Raw genomic sequence first — 21,014 nt, forward strand, 5'->3', positions numbered from 1 at the left:
GGGGCTGCCTGAGCAAGCCGCTCCTGCCCCACTTGGCGCTGTGTCCTGCCCCTGCCCCTGCCCAGCTCTGGGGTGACTCCCGTCTGACCCCCTGGGCTCCTGCTCAGCCCAGCACCCGCTGGAGAGCCATGCCTGGGGCAGGTCTGGCTGGGAAGAAGGGACTGAGGGGGTGCAAAGGGCTCCAGGATGGCAGGGGGTCATTCCCACCCCACGGAGACCCCCCCCTTGCCTTGTCTCGGAGCTGGCTGGGCATCTCCGTCTGCCCCGGCCCCCGCCACGCACCCGTTAGTCTCTACCTGCGCCCCAACGGCCCTGCGCAGAAGGGGCGTCCACCGCTACCCCCACAGCGCCCGGCTACCAGGAGCACAGCACCACCTCCTTGAGGGTCCGCCGGAGCTCCTGGCTGCGGAAGGCATAGATGAGGGGGTCGATGACGGAGTTGCAGATGATGAGGATGAGGAAGAAGTTGAAGTAGTTGAAGAAGCAGGTGCAGAAGGGGCTGCGGGGGCAGGTGACGATGAGCGTCAGGTGCAGGAAGAAAGGCCCCCAGCAGAGGAAGAAGACGCCCAGCAGGATGGTGAGGGTCACGGCGCCCTTGAGGCTGGCGGCCTGGTAGACGGCACGGCGCTTGTGCTGGCTGGAGATGCGGCGGGCGTGGCGGCGCGCCAGGGCGAACATGTGGATGTACAGAGCCACCAGCAGCACCAGCATGGCCAGGAAGAAGCCGATGAGGCAGAGGATGACGGCGTTGTTCTTGTAGTAGGCGATGAAGATGGTGCTGGAGACGGTGCTGGCCGCCCAGATGCCGGCGGCGGCACCCGCGGCCCGCGGCATGGTGACGATGCTGTGGTAGCGCAGGGCGTAGAAGATGGTGATGTAGCGGTCCACGGCGATGGCGCCCAGGAAGGCGAGGGAGGAGACCACGGAGCTGCAGATCAACATGTCGATGACGTTGTCCATGTGCCGCACTACGCCGGCCCGCACCACCAGCACCCCGTGCTCCATCAGCAGCATGAAGAGGGTCTCGGCCAGGTTGCTGACGCTCACCAGCATGTCGGACACGGCCAGGCAGCACACAAAGCAGTACATGGGCGAGTGCAGGTTGCGGTTCTTGGCGATGGCCACCACCACCAGCACGTTCTCCACCAGGCTCACCACGCCGAGCGTCAGGAACAGCTCGTTGGGGATGAACACGCCCTGGCACCAGGCGCTGCCGGCGCCTGCCGCCGTCCCATTGCCGTGGCTCCCGGCGCTGACGCTGACGTTCAGGGCACCCCACGGTGCCGGCGTGGGAGGCGCCGGCATCGCCGTGGCCGTGGCCGTGGCCGCGGGGCTTCTGCTGGCTGGAGCCGAGCGAAGCCTCGGCCCTGCCTGCGCGCCAGGAAGGAGGCTGCGGGGGATCCCCGGCCAGCGGCCAGCTCCGAACCAGCGCTCAGGCCCCGGCTGAGCTGGAGGCGACGGGGTGGAGCGTGGGGCCCCGGCAAGACCAGCTCCCTGCTGCAGGACTTCAAGGCGACATCCTCAGAAGACCCACCCAGGAGCCGCCGGTCCTCGGTGTCCCGGGGCCCCCGGCACAGGGGAGCAGAGACGGGGCAGGGTCCCCCAGGCCGCGATCCCCTTCCAGGGCGAGTGGCTGGGGTCGGGCCCGGGCCCTGCAGCAGCCGCACGCCCTGCTGAGGTCTCCGGGCGCCCAGCCCGCCCCAGCCCAGCTGCTGGATTTATGCGGGGCCCAAAGTAATTGATTAGCAGAAGTTGGCAACAAAGAAAGGAGCCTTTCTCTGCCCTGCTTTAAGGCAGCGAGCGGCTCCTCCTTCAGGGGAGGGTGGTCAGCCACATGATAGCGTCGCATGCGGGGGGCAGCCGGCGCAGCAGGGAGGGGATTATGAAACGGCTGCTCGCCCTGGCAGAGCGGGGAGCTTGCCCGGGGCAGAGCCCAGTGAGGGGGCCTGGTGCCCTCCAGCAGAGAGGTGGGGACCCCCGAGCACCTGCGCCTGTTGGCTGCTGCCGGGGCCAAGCTGGGACCCGCTCTGCCCACGTTGGCCACCTCCCGCAGGCCCAAGATGCCCATCTCCCAGCCCCCTCCCCTGGCAGCTACATGCATGCATGGAGAGAGGGGGGCAGAAAACCCGGGTCCTCGGCATGGCTCTGCAGCCCTGGCCCCTCCTAAGCCATCACCCAGGGCCCAGGGCCACAGCTGGGGATGTGGGGCGCTCCCCATCTCCGTCAGGGCCGAGCCCTTGTGCCTGCTGCAGCACGAGTCAGGGGCCAAACCCGGCTGCTCTCAGCAGGCAGCTCCCACCTGGATGGGGCACCTGGCCCTGCTCTTTCCCTGTTGGCACTGAGGCCCAGAGCAGCCGCCGCATGGCCAGAGCAGACGGGGAGACAGGGCCCTGCGCTTGGCAGCTCCACATCCCCCTGCGTGGGCCTGATCCTCGCCTGCCTCCATGAGCCCAGGGAGCACCCTGCAACACCCCTCCTGCCCGGTGTGCCAGGCAGGCGGGCTCGCTTCGTTCCCTCCACCCCAGCGAGTGGTGGCAGGGGAGGGGCAGGGCCCAGCTGAGGGTCATGTGCCTCTGGGTTCGTGTTGATGCCTCAAGCAGGCGAGCCCAGCTGCTGTTCCTAGCCCCGCTGCTCCCTGCTGCCCAGCTGGGGAGCACAGGGGGCATCTCCAGGGGCAGGCAGGGCTGGGTGTCAGAGGGGGAGCAGCAGCAGGGTATTTTTAGCACCCCAACAACCAGCCATTCATCCTGCACCACATAGAGCACGCATGCTGCACAGACATGCCCATGGCTGGGCGCGAAGATGGGGAAAGGATGCCGGATGATGCCCCGGGGTCGAGGCTGCCTCAGCGCTCACGTGGGGAGCTAAGGGATGGCAGGACAGGCCACAGGAGCTGACGCTCTGCTCCCAGCTGCACCCACTGTGCCTGGCCTCTCTGCTCAGGTGGCAGCTGACCTGCAAGGGAGGGGAGCAGTGCCCCGAGAGCTGCCGCCACAAGCCCACACCACGTGGGTGCCGTTTCTCCCTCCCCAGCCCTCACTCCTCCGGACTCCAAGCACTTCCCCAGCCCCCGCCACATTGCCTGGCTGACAATCCACACAGGTGCCAGCCTTGGTGCAGATGTCGTGGCCAGCAGCTTTGGGCAGCTCCTGTGACAAGGGGTGAGGAGCAGCTGTGCTGGCAGCAAGGGGCACAGGGCCACAGCAGGGGAGGGAGAGGACATGTGTTCACCACCAAGCGCAGCTTTGCCCCTCCATGGCCTCCTGCCCTCCTGTGCAAACCCAGCTTGTGTAACTGCACTGTGTGATGCAGGAGTGGGGGCAGAGCTAGGCGTGAATGTAGGGGCTGCCCAAAACAAGGGACTGCCAGCAGCCGGGGCGCTGGAGGCCAAGCGGTGCAGTGACGTGCTGCAATAATATTTTTGGCTTTGTGAAAGGGGCCTTTGAGAGCCTGGCTATAAAAAGACCTCAGTCAACAACTTCAAAGGGCAGAAGCAGCATGGCCAGTTGCTGCAGGGCACAGGCTGGGCTGGAGCGAGACTCACGCCTGGACCCAGCTCTGCCGCCACGAGGGGCTTCACTGGAGCATGCACCAAAGTAGCATAAAGAAAAGGGGTGCAGAGGGGCTGGTGCCAGGGAGGAGGCTGGGCAGGCACCACCTGGACACTCAGACCTTGAGGGCAGGGAGCTGAGAGCTGGCTCCGGCAGCAGCAGCAGGCGCTCCCAAGGCTTCGTCTCGGTTCAGCACAAGGGCGCAACCAGGCTCCTCCTCAGCCCCCCCGTGTCCTCAACGAGCAGAGGAGGGGCCCTGGGGGTGAGGAGTCGGCGGGATTCACAGGCGCCTGTGCAGCTTGTGGGACTTTATTGCAGCGTGACACAGAGCATGACAGCAAGGGGGTGGGGGGGGCTGGGGAGGTCAGTCCCAGTCCCCGTCGCCATCCCCGTCAGGGTTGTCGTCCCGTGGGGGCTCCTGGAACTGGATGTTGGCGAGCATGTCCCGCATGGCTGCCATGAGTCGGTTCACGCCCTGGTTCAGGTCCTGCCCTGCGCCGGCCTCCTCATCTCCGTCACGTCTGACCTCCCCCTGCAACACAGTGCAGGCGTGTGGTGAGAGCAGGGCAAGATGAGCACCCGGCCCCTGGGAACCTGCAGCGGGGGCGCACAGGCTGCAGCTGTCCCACGCCTGAGTGCAGGGGAGCCCCTGGGTAGAAGCTCAGCACCCACATACACACCCAGCGGCTGCTGCTACACTGAGGGGCTCTAGGGCTCAGGGGAGAGAAGCCATGGTCAAACAGTTACAGCCGAGGAGCCCTGCTTCTGGCCCTGGCTGTTGCTTCTCTCCAGGCCTTGCCTTCCCAGGGGCAGGGCACAAGAGTTAGGGGCCTTGATGAATGGGAGAGGAGCCCTGAGGAGCACGTGACGGACCCTATAGCATCACACATGACTACAGCATGGGTAAGGGCAGCAGACTACCACTGCATGTTTAGTCCCAGCCTGCCAGGACATGGGACAAAGCTCCCTTCATGGCAAGGGTTATAGCAGAGGGGAGGGGGCACACAGGCCCTCCCCATCTCCCTGCACCATGACAGCTGCTCAGGAAGGGGGAGCTCCAAAACACCCAGTGACAGCCCCAGCCAGCAGTGAACACAGCCCCCTGGAAACACAGGAGCTAGCATGTGGCGTGGAACGCTGACTGGGGAGCACGTGCAGCCGGATACATGCGCACACAGCCCGGGGGCTAAAGTAGGTCCCAGGCAGCTCTCAGGCCTGCGAGTCAAGCTGTTCATCCCGAGCAGAGTGTTGGGGCTACCCTTTCAATCCATAAAGGGTGTAAACAGGGGTGTGGGCTCAGCTGCCAAGTCCTGGTCCTGCTGCAGCCCACTGCGTTGGCACACCCAGGTGACTCGGGGGGTGACAATCTTGCAGCTTCTGTGAGGACCAGACATAGGCTGCGTTCCACCAACCCGTGATTCTGGGGGCAACCTGGGGCAGAGCCCACAAGCCCTTAAATTATCCCAGAACTGAGCAGGGAGAAGCATCACTACTGCCTTTGCAGAGTCAGTTAAGGGACGCGAGGCTCCATGTGGATGCAGGCAAATGCTTTCAATGACAGGTGAGGCTGGGGTCCCTGCCCAAGTCAGAGCCTTGCCTAGTGCAGCCTGAGGACACCCAACTGACCTGCCCTTGTGGGAGTGCATAGCTGTGCTGAGGACAGGCACAAGAGGCCCCATGCAGTAAGTGGGCGTGAGGCTGGATGTGCCCACATGGATGCACTTGCACCCAGTGGCAAAGCTTACCTGCAAGTTAAAGTTTGGCAAGAGCGATCGGAAGAAGAGAGATAAAGTGCTTTCGCTGGATGGTTGATTTGTCCTGAAAGAGAACACCCAGAAGACCCCGCTGAGTGAAGCCCACGCGGTTTCATGTCAGAACCCCTTGCACCCACCCTGCCTTTGGTGCCACGGGTCTACGAGGGGCTGACCCTGCCCGCTCCCTCTGCCACCCGGCAACACAAAGCTGCCCATGAGCCCGTGGTGCCACCTGGATGCTGGGTTTCCCTGAAGCAAAGTGCAGCAGCCTGCTTCCTCTTGGACTCTCCTGCCCCTGGACACCCACAGCCTGCCAAGTCCATACACATAGGGGGAACAGTACCCAGCGTGGATGGGCACACAAGACATATGTAACACGTAGCTGAGCAGCTAGCTACCCAGTGTGCGCACACCCGCTTTGCAGCCCCAGATGTGGTAACAGGGCGAGATGGGGCGATACCTTTCAGGCCTTGTGTAGGAAATGACAGAGTCCAAGGGAGGCAGTGGATCAAACCCCATCACAGGCTGCGACGTCACTTCCTGCAGGGACAGAGACATGGTCATGGGGCTGGCAGCAGCATGCCCTGGGGCACACAGCCTGCAGCAGGGAGCCCCATGGGCACAGCACGCTGGGCGTGAGATAGGTTGAGCCTCTGAGGCAAGGGGGCTGCCTCTCAGCTTGGTGCTGGACCCCAAGGGAGGTCAGAGGGGAGTGCACCCTGCACTGCCCTGGCACAAGAGGTTGCACCAGATGCACCTGGGGGGTTTCCTGCCTTCAGGACGCAGCTCTGGTGCCTGGGAAGTCCTCAGCCCAGCTCCTCCCCTGCCCCAGTGACTCCAGGAAGGGGCTGCTGCTGGCTGGCGTGAGGATCTCTCACAGCAGTGAGCCACAAACCCCGACTGCTTAGGGGCAGGCCAAGATGGACCAGAGGTGGCTGAAGGCAGCCGCCTTGTCAGTCCCCACAGCTTCCCCACTGGGCTTGGCTCAGGCACGCGGAGCACGTGCTCAGGGCAGAAGGCACATGACAGCACGCAGCCCCACGGGGCCCTCACCAGAGGCAGCGCGGCCGTGGCCTCCTTCAGCTCCGAGAGGATGACGTGGCGGTAGATGTTCCTGGGCGCACTCTGGTACCGCACTTTCCGCCTATGGGGAGAGAAGCCACAAAGGACACCCTGCGTGAGCTGCACCCATAGCCGCGAGGCGCCTTCCTGCCTCCCAGGGGCCACGCCTGCCTCATCCTAGCCCCCAAAGACCCTGGCTCTGGTCAGCACCAGGGTCCCGCGGGGGCTGCCAGCCCCTGGAGGAGGGCACAGAGAGGCTCAGAGATGTCATCAGTGTATGCTGTGCCAGCAGCACCTCTCCTTGAGCTGAATGGATCAATGGAGCCAGCAGGCTGCAAAGGAGAGCGGAGACCTGGAAACGGCCCCTGCACATCCCTCCCCAGATCCCCTAGACCAGGCAGTCAAGCTCTGTTTTTAACCCCCAGCCCAAGCTGGTGCCACCCTGGCCACCACTGCATCTTCCCAGCTGCACTGTCAGGATATATGCATAGCAATTCAGACCTGTGCCCAGGGCAGCAGGGCTGACACTGCTGTGTGTGTCACTGGGATGTCCCACCCCACACTGCCACACTCACTTCCGCTCGGACTCCTCCACGGCAGGGTCGTTGGCCTCCACCAAGCGCAGCACCTCATGGACACTGGTTTCCAGCCAGGACATGACGACCGGGTCCTTCCATAGCGCATGTGTCCTTGCCACGTACAGGCACACCAGCTGGTTCAGGGCGGGCGGCTGGCTGAAGAACATGGAGGCTGTAGCACAGCGTGGGCCCTGCCTGCTAACCCCTCCAAGAGAACTGCGACCTTGCAGTCACCATCTGCACCCCAGCTCCATGTCGTCTGGCCTCGGGTCTGAGAATCCAGCAGGGCCCTTCCCTGGGACAGCTGGCTCCAGCCATTCCAGTCTCAGGGCCGAGAAACCCCGAGGCCTTGCCGAGGCGAACAGGGAGGCAGAGTGCCCAGGGCACACGTGCAATCTAGGCCTTGTGCCAAAGGGCTCACCAGCTGCGGGATGAACCTCTGCCCAGCCCAGTGGCATGAGAGCTCTCCCATGCAGCATGTGCGGCCCCCCACCCTTGCCAGGAAACAGCAGTCACTCCCCTCCGTGCAAACAGGAGCACAAAGCTACCAAGTGAGCTAAGCAGCCTGGCAGAGACCCCACTTCTCAAGGCCCTTACCTTATCTGTGCGGCGGGTCCGAAGAAGGGATGCGAAGCCACACGGGCATCTGGCTGCACGCTGCAGCGATCCAGCAATGGCATCAGAACTGTGGGAGAGGAAGCACAGAGCAACCCCGTGCCCCAGGGCACTGCTGTCAGCACCAGTCACCAGGCTCCCCAGAGACCCCTGACCTGGGAAAAAGCCCCACCCAACCCATGCTGGCTCTGCTATGGCTAAAGCAGATGGCAGGAGTAGGCCCAAGCTGTTTTCAAAGGAATAAGGTGCCAGCTCAGGCCATTAGCAGCTCTGGCCTTGGCGTGGGAACAAAGAGCTCATTCTAGCCACTACCACTACCAGCACAAGGATGGCTTATGGCAAGAAGCTGCGCAAACTGGCCCCCTTTGTTCAGAGCTGGTCATTCTTGCTGACACAGACTAGCTGGTCCTGGCAATCTCCGTCCCCTCCTGCCCAGAGGCACTGCATGATTCCTCATAGGGGCAGGGGCCTTGGGTGGAGGAAGTTGTGAACAAGCAGCTCCAGGCGGCACAGTGAAAGCAGGACAGTGCCTCTGAAGCAGGCAGAGAGCACAAACAGCCAGGCTTGGGGAACCTGCGTTAAACCCTCCTGCCATTCCACAACTGGGACCCGCGCCTTCCCCGGTCTAAGCGCACAGACCTATAGGCAGGGGAAGGGCAGGGAGACCTGGGATGGAAGCAGCAGATAGATGTCTTCCCACAGGCCTGAGGGGCCTGGGATCTGTGGCTCCACCACCACACCAGGTGGAAAGGGGGCACAGGGAGCACCAACCCACACACACTAAGAGCCTTGCTCTGCAGTTCAGGTCCCTATCAGCCTCCCTGCTTTGACCTGTGGGACCAAGTCCATGGTCACCTCTCTCTGGTAGCAAAGGCAGGGCCCACCTGTGCCACTCTGGATGCCAAGCATGGCCCTTGGATGAGTACCAATCCTGGACTCGGTGATACAGGATGGGACGAGAAGCCACCCAGGGGTGCCTGCTGCCAACTCACCACTAGGAAACATGATGAGGGCATGCTGGATGAGCTGGGCTGCCCTCTCGCGTGCCAGGCCCTGCTCTGGGTCCGGGAGCTCCTCCTGCTGGCTCTGCAGGAAGTATGCCAGTGGCACTGAGAAGGCGAAGTTCGGGAGCTGGGACAGGTTCCGGTGACTCTGGGGAGTGGGGAAAAGAGTCTCACTGTGACCTTGGAGGGGCTGGGTGGCCCCGCAAGGCAGCACCATGCTATGCCGCCTTCAGGGCACTCCTCAGGCCCCATTTTGTGCCTCAGTTTCCCCACAGCCATCCAGAGGAAGCAATGTGATGCACGCATGATCGCTTTGGTCAGGCTCAGAGCTTGGGTTTAAGGGTTCCTCATGCCCCAGCTGCAGTGGTTCACGCAGGCCCCTCATAGCCCACAAGCCCACAAAGGGTTAGTCCTATCCTGCTTGGTTGTCAGAGCAAGGCATGGGCAGCGCTTGAAGCCTGGTGCAGAGAAGGGCTGCAGGAGACTACCCCGCTGCCTTTCTGTCGATAGGAGGGAGGGTCTGGACCCTCCTGCTGCCCAGCACAGTTGCCCCTGCAGCTCCCAGAGCCCCCAGAACTGCTCCTGGTTGGCTCTGACCTCCCTCCTGCTGACAGCTCACCTCCCACTCCTGGAAGACGCGGGTCAGGAAAGTGTATTCCCGAGCTCGAAGTGACAGGAAATCGATGATAAGCAGTGAGCACAGTGGGTCGTTCTCTGGGTCAAGGCTTTGGAGAGGGGAGGTCAGGAGGGAACAAACCAGGACAACGTTAAGATGGTTTGCAGCAGCTGCATGCACTTTGGCACCAAACAGGATGTCCTGCCTCAGAGTTTCCATTGGGCCCCAAACCGGCCATGGTTCGAGATGGAACCGGAGGGGGAAAGCACCATCTCAGGGCCAGGGAAGTTGTGGAAACTCCTTTAGGAGTCTGGAGAAGCACTGGACTGGGCTGTTTTGGGAACAGCCTCCCTCTCAGGGGCTGGCCCAGATGACCTGAGGTCCCTGGGGACCCTATGAGTTTATGATCTCCGCTTGGCAGGAGGGTCACAGCTAGCAGCATTCCTGTATCTAGGATTGGAGAAGAAGGTTCCCTGAAGCACTGCATCACAGGCAGGGGCACAAACCAGGAGTTGGCAGGGGGGAAATGGGACAGCAGGGCCTGGCTTTTCCTCAAAGAGGGAGAGTGCAGCTCTCTTTGGCAAGGTACAAACTCTCTCAGGCAGCTCCCAGGTTGACTCCTGCTCATCCAGGGAATCCTACAGCCTGCGCTATGTGTGATCAAACTAGGGTTCTCTGAGGCCCCACAACCCAGGTATCCTCGTCAAGTGCAGGACCTGTCCCAAGGGCACTAGAGCTGTCAAAGGAATAACAGGACAGCAGAAACACCTCCCGACTCTTCCCCTGCCACCCTGGTCAGCCAGACAGACCCACAGTTCAGCACAAGAGAAGAGAAGATGGCCCAGGCTTATGACAGGGGGACTCTGTGGGTCTGCTCAAAGTCCTCTTCCAAAGATTGCTGCTTTCTCTAGCACAACAGAGGTAGGAGATTCCCCTGCCCCTGCCGAGCCCAGTGAGATGTGACACAAGGGCACTGTTCAGAGCACGTCCCTCTGAGGAATCAGAGCCCCAAATGGCAGCAACACAGAGCCCCAACTGGCAGCCACAGCACGGGCAGGCCCAGCCCCAGCCCCAGGTACCAACCTAAGGAGAAGCTTGCAGAACTCCAGCGCCGTGCGAAGACAGCCTCGCTTTTCCAGAAACATCATGTGCTTGAAGAGAGCCAGGTAAAATGCCCTGCAAGGAGGGGAGCAGCTTCAAAACCATCCAGGTGAGCACTAATACCCCCCTCCCCACCTAAGGATGGGACCCCATTGCTGGCCTGGACACTGCTCCCTGGGACACTGGTGGGAGATCTCAGATGGAGGACAGGCAGCCATCACACAGACTCATCTGCATGCTGGCCAGAAGCTTTCCAGGCAAGGGTGTGGGCTGCGAGGTCCCAGCACTTCATCTCCCACCCAACTCCCTGCTTTTTATTGAACAGGATGAGCTGTAGATCTTAACAATGCAGCTCAACCTCACCTCAGACCTCAGTCTGTAGCAGATATGGAGCTGGGGCCTGGGACCCAGGAGACAAGAGAGAAATCAAAGAACCACAGAGAACTGGGGTTGGAAGGGACTTCCAGAGGTGGTTTAGTCCAACCCTTGCCTGAGCCAAGATCAGCCCCGTTCAAACAATCCTAAACAAATCCCTTGTCTAATCTCTCAGTAAAACTACAATCACCCCCAAACCTGCTCCAGGTAAAGCAGGGGGAGGAACACAGCAGCCAATGTCCTGTTTCTATAACAGGTTGTCAATAAATGCTCAAGAGATCCCTGGCAAAGGCCATGTCCCCACTCCATAGGAAGGCAACCCCCCTCATCTGTATCAATCTGAAAATTCCTTCCTGACCCCAAATCTGGCATTGGTCTGACCTTGAGCAGAGGGACAAGACCCTCCAGGCTGAGTACCAGGAGAAGCACTGGTACAGCCCAGTCCTCATCCCCAGCCTGGGCTGCAGTGACTGAGTGTTGCATGGGTGCATTCTGAAGGCTTAGGGCTGTGACAACACAGCGCCTGCCAGCCAAAGGCCTGTGGCCTTCCCTGGCTGTGCATGCTGGGTGGAGCCACACACCCCAATAGGCATTCAATAGGCCATGCAAAAGAACTGGTTGCGAAGCCAGCGCTGGACTAATGGACAAACCCAAGGTACAGAGGGAGCAGCGTCTGCAGCATCTACTACTGGCTAGAGCGATTCTATAGCTAATGCCCATGCCAGAGCTGGGTCAGCTGTATGCTGACATGGACACAGTGTGAACGACCATGAGACAAGGGGGAGGAGTGCGAGCTGGCCCACCTGTTCTCTGGCCGCCGGTAGTCAAGTCTGCAGGCTCCGCTGGTGAGGCTGAACACGGGGTGGAACACGCACTCCAGGCTGTAGAGCGCCCTCTCTGCAAGCAACACGTGGGCCCTCAGCAGGCCATTTACCAAGCACAGGACCCCACAACTATGCCACCACAGCCAAACCCCAAGACTCGACCCACTGACGGCTGCTTGGAGTCCTGGGGATGTGGAACAGGCTGGTGTCGCTTCCTGGTGAGGAGCTCAGCCATGGCAACAGCTTGCTCTCTCAGGGGCCATCTCAGCAGAGGTCACAGATGCCACTTACCCCTGGGGCAGGGCTTGGAGACCAGGGACTGTCTCTGCTATTCTGGGATGAAGGACTGAGGAGCCAGGGCCTTTGGTCATACTGTGTGCTCTGGCTATGAGCACTCACACTCTTCTGTAGGACAGCCAGGCCTGGGGCTCTGAGCACTGCCTGCCTGGGGTCTCAGCACCAAAGATGCAGAGACCAGCGTCACTCAGCAACTCCCTGGGACTGCAGGGGCATCCCACTGTGCCACTGGCCTTGGCCCAGGTGTAACAGCCCCGCTTAAAAAGCAGCCGACACTTCCTAGACCTAAGCCTGCACCACCATAGGTGCTGCTCTGATCCCTGTCCCACAGCTGGCATGCCCAAACACTGGGACTGCCCAGCATCAGTGGGGCGACCTGGCAGCTCCAGCCATGATGCTCAGAGCACATTACTCCATGCCCCACCCCCTTACCAATGAGGTCTCGGGCCATCTCCTGATCCTCCTGCATCCTGCACACGTCACTGAGCTGCAGGAGTGAGTCCACATGGTATGGGTTCATCTGGAGCAAGAGCTGTGGGAAAAGCCAAGGGGGGGTGTGTGTGTGGAAATAAGCCTTCACACAAAGTAACACCCCCCCCCCCCACATACACCCCCGCGGGAGTCAAGGGCAGGCTGGCTCCAGGAAGACAAGGGTTGTACGGAGGGAGTCTGTATGACTCGGAGAGCAAGGGAAAGGGGTGCTGGAAATTGACCCTAATGGGGCCCCAGCTGGGCTCATTCAGCAGCACTGTCACTTCCAGGCCTGAAAGTAACAGGATCCCGCCCCGGCCATCACAGCCCTCTTGTATGAGACACGAGACCACATCAGGGCCAAGGCTCAGGCTTGTTACACCAAGGCCAAGCACCACGTGCTCTCACCACCTTGGTCTGATGAACAGCAAGCTGGCATGACAACAAGCTCAGGGTGACCACAGACGTGACCAGGGGGCAGGGAAGCAAAAGTAAAAGGACGCTGGACAAGGGTCCTTTTAAAAACTCCCTCAAGTGCATCTATTCGTGCTTGGTTGAAGCGGAGGAAGACTGGGTTTAGAGCTTCAACATGCTGCATTTGGGCACGGAGCAGCATAGCTGCCAGCCTGCCCTTCCACCCTACAAATGTTGTTATCCAGTCTAACAAGCTCGGACTCGCTCAGCAAGACCTCAACGCAGGCACTGTTCTCCCCACATACCAGGAAGAGCGAACGCGCAGCGTCTTCCATGAAGCGGGTTATAAATGAACAGCTGTTAGACCCTGCATTTAAAAGTCATGTTATGTAGTATTTTGCCTTTCCCAGCTGAAGAGGGAAGACAATGAGGCTTTGTTTGCTGGCTGGGAGGTCTGTTCTCTATGGAAGCCCCTAACTTGGGAGGAATGTCCTGCAGAACCATTCAAGCTCTGCCTCACACTAGCATGGCGCCTGGCCCTGGCTTCACCTGCACGAGATGGACCCACCGGCTCCCTCCACAACTGACCAGGAAATGCTGCATGCAGCAGGGACCCAAACAGGCCGTCTTTCACTTTGATCTAGCAGAAGTCCTGTGGGAGTCTACTGCTCTGAGCAAGATGGGAGTGGTGCCCAGGCCCCTCATCACCACAAGGCAGTGGCCTTGTATCAGGCAAGGGGGCTGCCAGCTGCCTGACGGACCTACCACAATGTTGTTTGGGTCCATGGACTCCACGGCGTCTAGGAACTTGAACTGCACTTGCTGGTACTCACGATGGTGCTCAAAGGTAAAGTACTGCGCTCCCCGCCGTGTCTCCAGAAGCTGCATACCAATACCTGGGAGGAGAGTGCGAAGGGCTAGTGCTCCCTTGGGGAGATGGAGACAGCCACCACCAGCTGGTACAGACAAGCCAAGAGGCTCCAAACTCCTCTCTGCCCCAAAGCTGGATTCACTTAGGGTTAAGGGACCCTGTTCATGCTGGTAAGTCCATGAGCCACCCTGCCAAGGATCCTAGGAGAGTTCAAAGGTGAATACTTCCTGTGTCCACATCTCCCCAAAGCCCCAAGTCTGCCCCCCACCCTTCTCCAAACATGCTACCCAAGGGCAAAACCCTTCTAGGACCGGAGACACCCAATGCCTGTGAGCCTTGAAAGAAAATGAAAGAGTCACACAAAGCTCCAGCTTGGTGCTGGCAATGTTGCTTCTGTCTGAGCAAGGCAGAGGCAGGGCACCACGCCAGGGGCTGACACAGCTAGTGCAAGCTGGGGCCTGGTGGCCAGTAAGAGCCACAGCAGCCTTTGCAGGCTGACCAGGCCCTGGCCACAGCCCAGCAGTGGAACCAGGAAGCGCAGGCTAACGACAGGCTGGAGAGAAGGCCATAGCAGAGGTCTTACCGGTTCTGCTGTAGCGTGGCCAGGTGTCCTTGGGAGCTGTCAGCCATGTGCTGCGGACATACTGGCGCTGCCTCTGCCGTGGCCTGTGGAAACCAACACTTAGGCCATCCCTTCTACGTACTTCATGGATCATATCAGCCGGATGCAGGATGGGACCAAAGCAAGCATAGTGAAGGGAAGCTAAGGGACCGTTTCCAGAGTATGGCAACCACTCCCATCACTTCCTCTGACTGTAGCCACACCTAAATGGATTCAACCTCTCCAGCACCCTGGCCTGCCCATGGCTTCTTGGGGATACCACCTGTGGGTCTGTGCCACCCTATCCCTACCTCCCCCAGGTAAGATGCAAGCCCCACCCTACACATCCCATTGAGATTTCATCCTAGCAACAACCAAGCACCTCTTCACCAGATGCGGCTTTGGAAAGGCCCGAGTCCATAACGGAAGGGAGGCTTATGAGACAAAAGCAACAGCAGAGCACATGGGGAGAGTCTGGACACAGCCTGGGTTTCTTACACGCATCTAGGGATACAACTTTACTCTTAAGTCACTGCCCCCACCCTGAAGAGGCCTCTTCAACAAGTCAGGAAGGGGTGACCATGTCTGTAAGCACCCTTCTAGGACACACCAGGCACCCTGGGGAGGAGCAGCACTGGCAGCTCAGCCTGGGACACCAAGGACAGGGAAGAACATGCATCATATATAGGGCTGGGTATTATTATTTTAAGCCTTCCACCAAGGCACTGGGTGCCGGCTGCAGCCCAGACTGGGGATGGGGACTGGGCTGTGCCAATACTTCTGCTGGAACTCAGCCCTGGAGGGTCCTGGTTACAGGGTCTTGTCCCTCTCCTCAGGGTCAGACCGACGCAGCACTGGGGTCAGGAAGGAATTTTACCCCATGGCCAGACTGGTACAGGGTGGGGAGGTGGGGGTAGGGCTTGCCTTCCTCTGTACCAGGGGGTGCGGGCCTCTCCCTGCGATGTCTCAATTGAAAACTTTTTATAGAAACAGGACATTGGCTGCCATGGTCTCCCTGCTTTACCCGTGGCAGGTTTGGGTGTGAGGTCTTGTGCTTGTCAGACAACGGGTTTGTTGGGTTGGTTTGGACAGGGCTGATCCTGCCTCAGGAAGGGGTTAGACTAAATGTGACTGCCAAAGGTCCCAGTGCAGGACTGGCCTCACCTCTGCTCACCCAGAACTGCCCGGGCCCCAAAGTATCTCTTCAGCTCATTCTCAGGATTCAAATTTCTGCAAAACCAAAGCCCATGATGAGAAGACTCACCCAGAGTCACTGCAGGCCAGCATAGGGCCCACCCACCCCCACAATACACAATACCTCTGATGCTTCTGCTTTACATAATGTCAGCTCACCCATAAGGGAAATGATACCCACCCGTGTGTGTAACCACAGTGAGGTTTCACAGCCAATCGCTCAGCCTGCTGCTTGCAAAGGCTGAGAGCTGTCTCAAAGGTTTTTCTGAGAGAATAATGCTACTGCCCTCTCCAGGGTAGCTGCTGTCATTAGTGCAAGTGCCTGATTCTAGAGAAGATCATCAAATCAACTGCCACACAGTGAAGCTGCCTGCAAGCCAGCTTGGCACATGGGCCACAGCTGAGCTATGAACTCACTATGGCTGTAGACATGGAACACTGGACCCAGGGATGACACCAGCCCAGGGGCCACCCGCTGCACTGCATTCCAGGCAGCTGCAGGGTTGGAGAAAGGGAAGATGTGCTTTGCTGAATGCTTGAGGCTGAGTCATCATGGCTGCAATTCAGGGCCGCTGACAGTCTCAAATACAGTCCGCTCAAGGCCTGTCTAGCAGACCCTTTGCTGGCTTGGGATAAGCATAACCCAGAGCTCTGGGGATGGGATCTCCCTACAGCACTGATGTCCCACGGTCAACAAACAACAGAAAGGCTCCTGGAAAAGCAAGAGGGAGGCAGGGCGTGGTACCTATGCTCCACATAGAGCAGCGGCCGGCTGTCTGCTATCACTCCACTCAGCACTTGGTGCGAGTGCCCGTTGGCCTCCTCGATCTTCTCCAGAAGGCTGTCAATATCCTCCAGGTCGTCATCTTCCTTAGGGCACAAGCGAGACATTGCCCTTGTTAAAGTACTGCATCAGCCTCACATATCCTGCCCCTGTTGGCACATCAGGCCCTTGTCCTCTACTCTTGCTTCACTCCTTGCTGCTCCACCTGCACTTTCTGCCCTGCCTCTTTGCTCCCACATGCTTCCCCTTGCTACTGAGCTGTCACGCTAGGCTGGGGCCCCTCCCTGATGCCTTGTCACACGTTCCCCATCATTAGCCTAGATGTCTTACTAAAAGAGCCACTCCAGCCCAGCAGCTTGGGGCCAAGCTGACAGTAAGGGGCTCTAGGTGTGCCTCTGGCTTGGACACTGTAGGTCAGACTGGAAGATCTTGAGGGTCCACTTCTGGCCTCAGCAAACCAACCTGCAGGTCTGAGTGTGGGTGTCTGAACTCATCACCCAACCTCAACCCACACTGCTAGTGCCACGGTCCACTTCTACTGGATTCAGGTTAAGCTCTTTGGCATCTCAGTGCAACTGCGAATACTCCTAGCACTACACAACTGTCCGCTAGGGAGCCAGCCTTCAACGCCTACTTGACAGCCTGTCCTCGCCCCCCACAATGCTCACCATAAGGATCCCAGCCAAACTTGGACCCAAACCTGCAAAAACTGGGTTGGGGAGGGGGTTGATTTCAGGCACATATTTGAACCAGGCTTTAATTTACACTTAAGCTATTTGCCTAATTGGTACAACTCAGTACTTCTTAACCAAGAGGATATACTGTCTCTAGACACACTCCTATTTATGCAGCTCTACCTCCATTCAGATTCTTGCAGTTTTACACTTTATTACATAAGAAAAGCAGCGTTCAGCCATTTCTAATTCAAAAGGTAACACTTCATGATCTACCTTAAATTGCACTTGAAATCCAAAGAGAAACACACAACTGTCTCCTAAAAACATTCTAATTAGCTAAACATGACACCCTTAAGTTGGTTTATCCAAAATACAAACTTTTCAATAAGACTTAAGGCGCACAAAGGAAGGATGACCTTGCCTTAGTGAGCTACCCAAGTTTTTTCTGGTTACCATGACCTTCAATATCTCACAACGAGCTGTCTTGGACTGGGAAAGAAAAACAAACTGTCCTGCTCTGTCTCTGGTTTCTCTGAGTCTTGAACAAGCCAGTCTCTAAGCCAAACCAGCTGATGAGTTGAGAAGAAAGCATTCCCTCTGCACCTGCCAAAGAGGCCACTAACAGAAGCTGATTTGAACTACATCAAACTTGGGTTCTGTGTGGTTGAATGGTCGGTTTTTTTAAGGCTTTGACAACAGGAATACTTTGGTTGAATGATACCTGATCTTCTTGTTTGTATTGCTGTTTCTGCACACAGAGATTGGGTGTATGAGGTTCCTGACTCAGAAAAAACAGAGAAAAACCTGGCAACTTCCTTGGAAGGAGACTGTTTAGCCAGACTGGGACAGCCAGGACAATGCAGTCCCATGAACACACACATTCACTACCCCCATGCCTGGCACCAGCTGCTGCTCTTGGCCACACTTTTGCTGTTATGGTCACCTGGGCAGTAGCCCAGCAAGAGTAAAGTGTGTTGCTATGCAGGGGAAGGGCACCCGGGAGAGAGCACCAGTGCGGCTCTCAGGCCCTTGTTGCCAGTGCTTGGAGCACTAACAGCTACAAAATGCTGCATCTGGCACGGTGTAGCAGAAAGGGGCACTGGGGTTGGGTCAGGAAGGACATGGGAATGGGTAAATGGAGGGCAAAATCCCAGAGAATTCCACCCCAAGACAAGATGGAAAGAGGCACTGGTTTGAAGACTCCAGCATCAGTCAGCTGCTGCTGGGCTGGTCGAATCCCAACGGCTGAACTCAGAGACTATCGAGTAGCAGCTATGCTCTCCAAATAAGAGCAGTATAGAGGGAGCCCTTTTTGTATGGAGACCCAGAACACTGCACAGATTAGGGGGAACCACAGGGCAGGGAGGGAGGGCAGGAGGGGTGCTAACCCCCGAGAACTTGATGCCGATGTACCGGAGTTTCACTGACTGGAGTCCTCTTGTTTTTCCGTTTCTTCTTTTTCTTCCGTGCCTTATTTGAGTTGGGCTAGGAGAGAAGCAGAACGGGTGACATGTCAGTGAGCGCACAGCAATACAGTCCTGGGGGGATGCTGCAAGGGAGATGGCATCACTAAAGAAGAGACCAACTGTCACAGACTCAGTCCAGGAGAAAGCCATTCTGCTTGGTCTCCAACACGTGACAACAGTGTAATGGGAAGACTGTGACCAGGGCACAGCAAAGCAACTCTATCATTCCCAAACCAAAGGGGTTAAGATGAACCTCAGATACTCTTATATCAGTGCCTGGGGCAGATTATCTAGCACAAGAGATTCTGGGGATTCTCTCTCGAGCCTCAGAGACGGCTGCTTCCATTTATTCTCTCCTATGTGTTGAGCAATGCCCCCCAAAAAATCACCCGTCACCAGAGACGCGCAGCACCCAGAAAGCACCTCATTCTCCACAGACAACTACAGCAGATGGTGCTACCCAGCCTTGTCCCACAGGCAGGCCGGTGCACTGCTATCTATGCCACCTCCTCCACACAAGGTTAACGGCATACTGCCAGGAGCCCTGGGGGGGTCCACACAGATATTACCACCAAAGCGCATGCTCCAGAACCAGGTCTCCAAGAGGAGAGTCTGAAATCCAGAACGCACCCACGTATCTCAGTGCCGTGCACAGTGGGCTTCTCTCCTCTGCCATCACCTACGGCCAAGATGCAGGAGGAGCATTTACAAGAAAAGAAAGCTCCCAGATCACTATTGCCAGGGAACATCCATGCACTTCTCCACATATTTATCTCCACAGGAAACGCTTTGGTGCATTTTATCAAGCTAAAGTCAGCCCCTGTGAGGGGCCCAAGAGCTACATAGTTAAGGCCTACCATAAAGGGAAATCATTTCTATTTTCAGACACCTGGGTTTCCTGGCTTTCGGCCGTTTTGCATGAACTCGACAGAGGGCTTGCAACAGCAGCACAGGTACTTACTTCTGGGAACTTCTCCCTTCTGCTTTAAGCTGCATGGCAACATCACCAGGCGTCACACTGACCTTCCCACATCCCAGCCCCGGTCTAGTCCGAGAGCACACCCCATCGAGCTGAGCTCCACAGCAGCTTGGGGAAGTGAGCAGACAGAAATCAGACTCTTCCTTTCCTCTGTTGGCCAGGGCAGGGTGAGGACAAGTGTGCATGACAGCTCCGCAGGCAGGGAGGCACCATGAATAGGGAGCATTATATCAACCAATGCTTGCCGCATGTCCTTTATCCCACATTTAGCTTTATACCCCTTCTGCCTGGGGGGCATGTGTTCCAGCCCCGTGGGACAACCCTCACAGCTACCCAAGGGAAAGGACTGTGCTTCTGCAGCCAGAAGACAGGCCATGCAGCAGCCCTCCCCCATGCCCTGCAAGGTACCTGCGGCTTCACTGTGCTGTGGTCCTGGTGCTCCAGGGCTCCTCCATCTCTGTGCCCATTGCTCTCTGCCTCTCTGGTGTTGCCGGCAGCGCCATGCCCTTTCAGTCTGGAGCCTGCTGCCTCCTCTGGGGCTGACGGCTCCTCCTCTGACTCTTCCTCGTTGTTGATCTGTGCACCACAGGGGTCAGGCCGGACCCCACCTATCCCAGCAGCTCAGGACCAGCTACATCTCACCCCCCACAAGGAGCTGGGGCAGTGGGTGCCACATGGCAGGGGGCTGGATGAGGTGCCTGAGAGGGCCTGGGGGGCAGGGCCCAGCCAGTGCTGCGTGGGCTGGCCAGCCCCAACCCCTGCTGGACAGGCCAGAGGAGGGTGCAGGGGTCCTAGCTCCCGCAGAGCAGCAGGTGCCTGGGAGCCCTGCGCTGCACCAGGCATGGAGGGCCCGAGCTGCCCAGAACCACCCCAGCCGGCCCGTGCTCCTGGGTCAACCCCACCCACAGCCCCCCAGGGCCCCCAGTCCCAGCCCTGGCCCGACCCGGTTCAGTCTGGCCTGCCCCCAGGGGTCTTGTGCAGTCTGACCCTTGTGTCCTGGTCTGACCCCGGGCCCGGTTCACCGCCCTGCAGCCCAGCCCCAGTCCAGCCCCGCCCAAACGAATCCAGCCCAGTGCAGAGCCCTCCACCCCAGCCTGGTCCAGTCCAGTCTCCCCGCCCTAGTCCAGCCCAGCCCAGCCCCTCACCAGCTCGTAGAGGTTGCCGACCCCCCGGCGCGGCCCCCTCTCGCCGCCTGGTTCTGGTTCTGGTTCCGGTTCCGGTTCCGGTTCCGGCCCCAGGGGCTCCTGGCCCCGCTGCTCCCCCCGCAGCCGCCGCAGCGCTCGCCTCGACATAGGGACCCGGGCCACCGCGCGCACTGCGCCTGCGCGCTGAACGTCACTGAGGCGCGTCGCCGGCCGACGCCGCCTGCGCACGCGCCCTGCTCGGCGCCGCCACTTCTCTCGCACCTCCCCCCGCGCGAGATAAGTCCCCCTCTCCCACGTGTTCCACGAGGTGCGAGGACCCTGTCCCTGGGGCCCTGGTGGGAGAGCGTGGCCATGGTCATTGCCCCAGCAGCCCCTGCCTCCCTCCACGCGCAGGGGCCAGCTTGGCCCTGGAGGTCCCTTAATGCTCCCTGCAGCAGGCCCCTTAGCGTCCCTTGGGCGCTCCCTGTGTCCCCTTCAAGCCCCGTTCCCATCTCAGAGCTGGCTGCGCTCTGGAGACATTTCCCAGAGGGGCCCATCCCGTCTGCGGAGGCACAGCTGGTGCCGGGACATCAGCTGGAAGACTTCCCTCTGGGGGCCCAAACCCCACAGGTGCCACTACCCAGCGCCAGGGGACG

The 21,014-nt window shown here is 59.1% G+C and overlaps 2 protein-coding genes across 2 annotated transcripts; both read right to left on the reverse strand.

Moving 5' to 3' along the window:
• Positions 1-219: 219 nt before the first annotated feature.
• Positions 220-1,431, reverse strand: MC1R (melanocortin 1 receptor). Its single transcript, XM_090064001.1, has one exon. The coding sequence runs from the start codon at positions 1,303-1,305 to the stop codon at positions 355-357; it is 951 nt and encodes a 316-aa protein (XP_089920127.1). The 5' UTR covers positions 1,306-1,431; the 3' UTR covers positions 220-354.
• A 2,407-nt stretch (positions 1,432-3,838) lies between these two features.
• Positions 3,839-20,554, reverse strand: TCF25 (TCF25 ribosome quality control complex subunit). Its single transcript, XM_090063994.1, has 18 exons — positions 20,380-20,554; positions 19,643-19,810; positions 18,203-18,274; positions 16,074-16,198; positions 15,299-15,364; positions 14,117-14,199; positions 13,428-13,558; positions 12,210-12,309; positions 11,460-11,553; positions 10,264-10,356; positions 9,184-9,289; positions 8,553-8,712; positions 7,543-7,630; positions 6,943-7,101; positions 6,359-6,449; positions 5,766-5,845; positions 5,297-5,369; positions 3,839-4,083 (listed from the first exon to the last, which is right to left on the reverse strand). The coding sequence occupies exons 1-18, from the start codon at positions 20,524-20,526 to the stop codon at positions 3,916-3,918; spliced, it is 2,004 nt and encodes a 667-aa protein (XP_089920120.1). The 5' UTR covers positions 20,527-20,554; the 3' UTR covers positions 3,839-3,915.
• Positions 20,555-21,014: the final 460 nt, after the last annotated feature.

This window comes from Crocodylus siamensis, chromosome 9 (assembly GCF_052110815.1).
Source record: "Crocodylus siamensis isolate JL-2025a chromosome 9, ASM5211081v1, whole genome shotgun sequence".
Taxonomy (NCBI): Eukaryota; Metazoa; Chordata; order Crocodylia; family Crocodylidae; genus Crocodylus; species Crocodylus siamensis.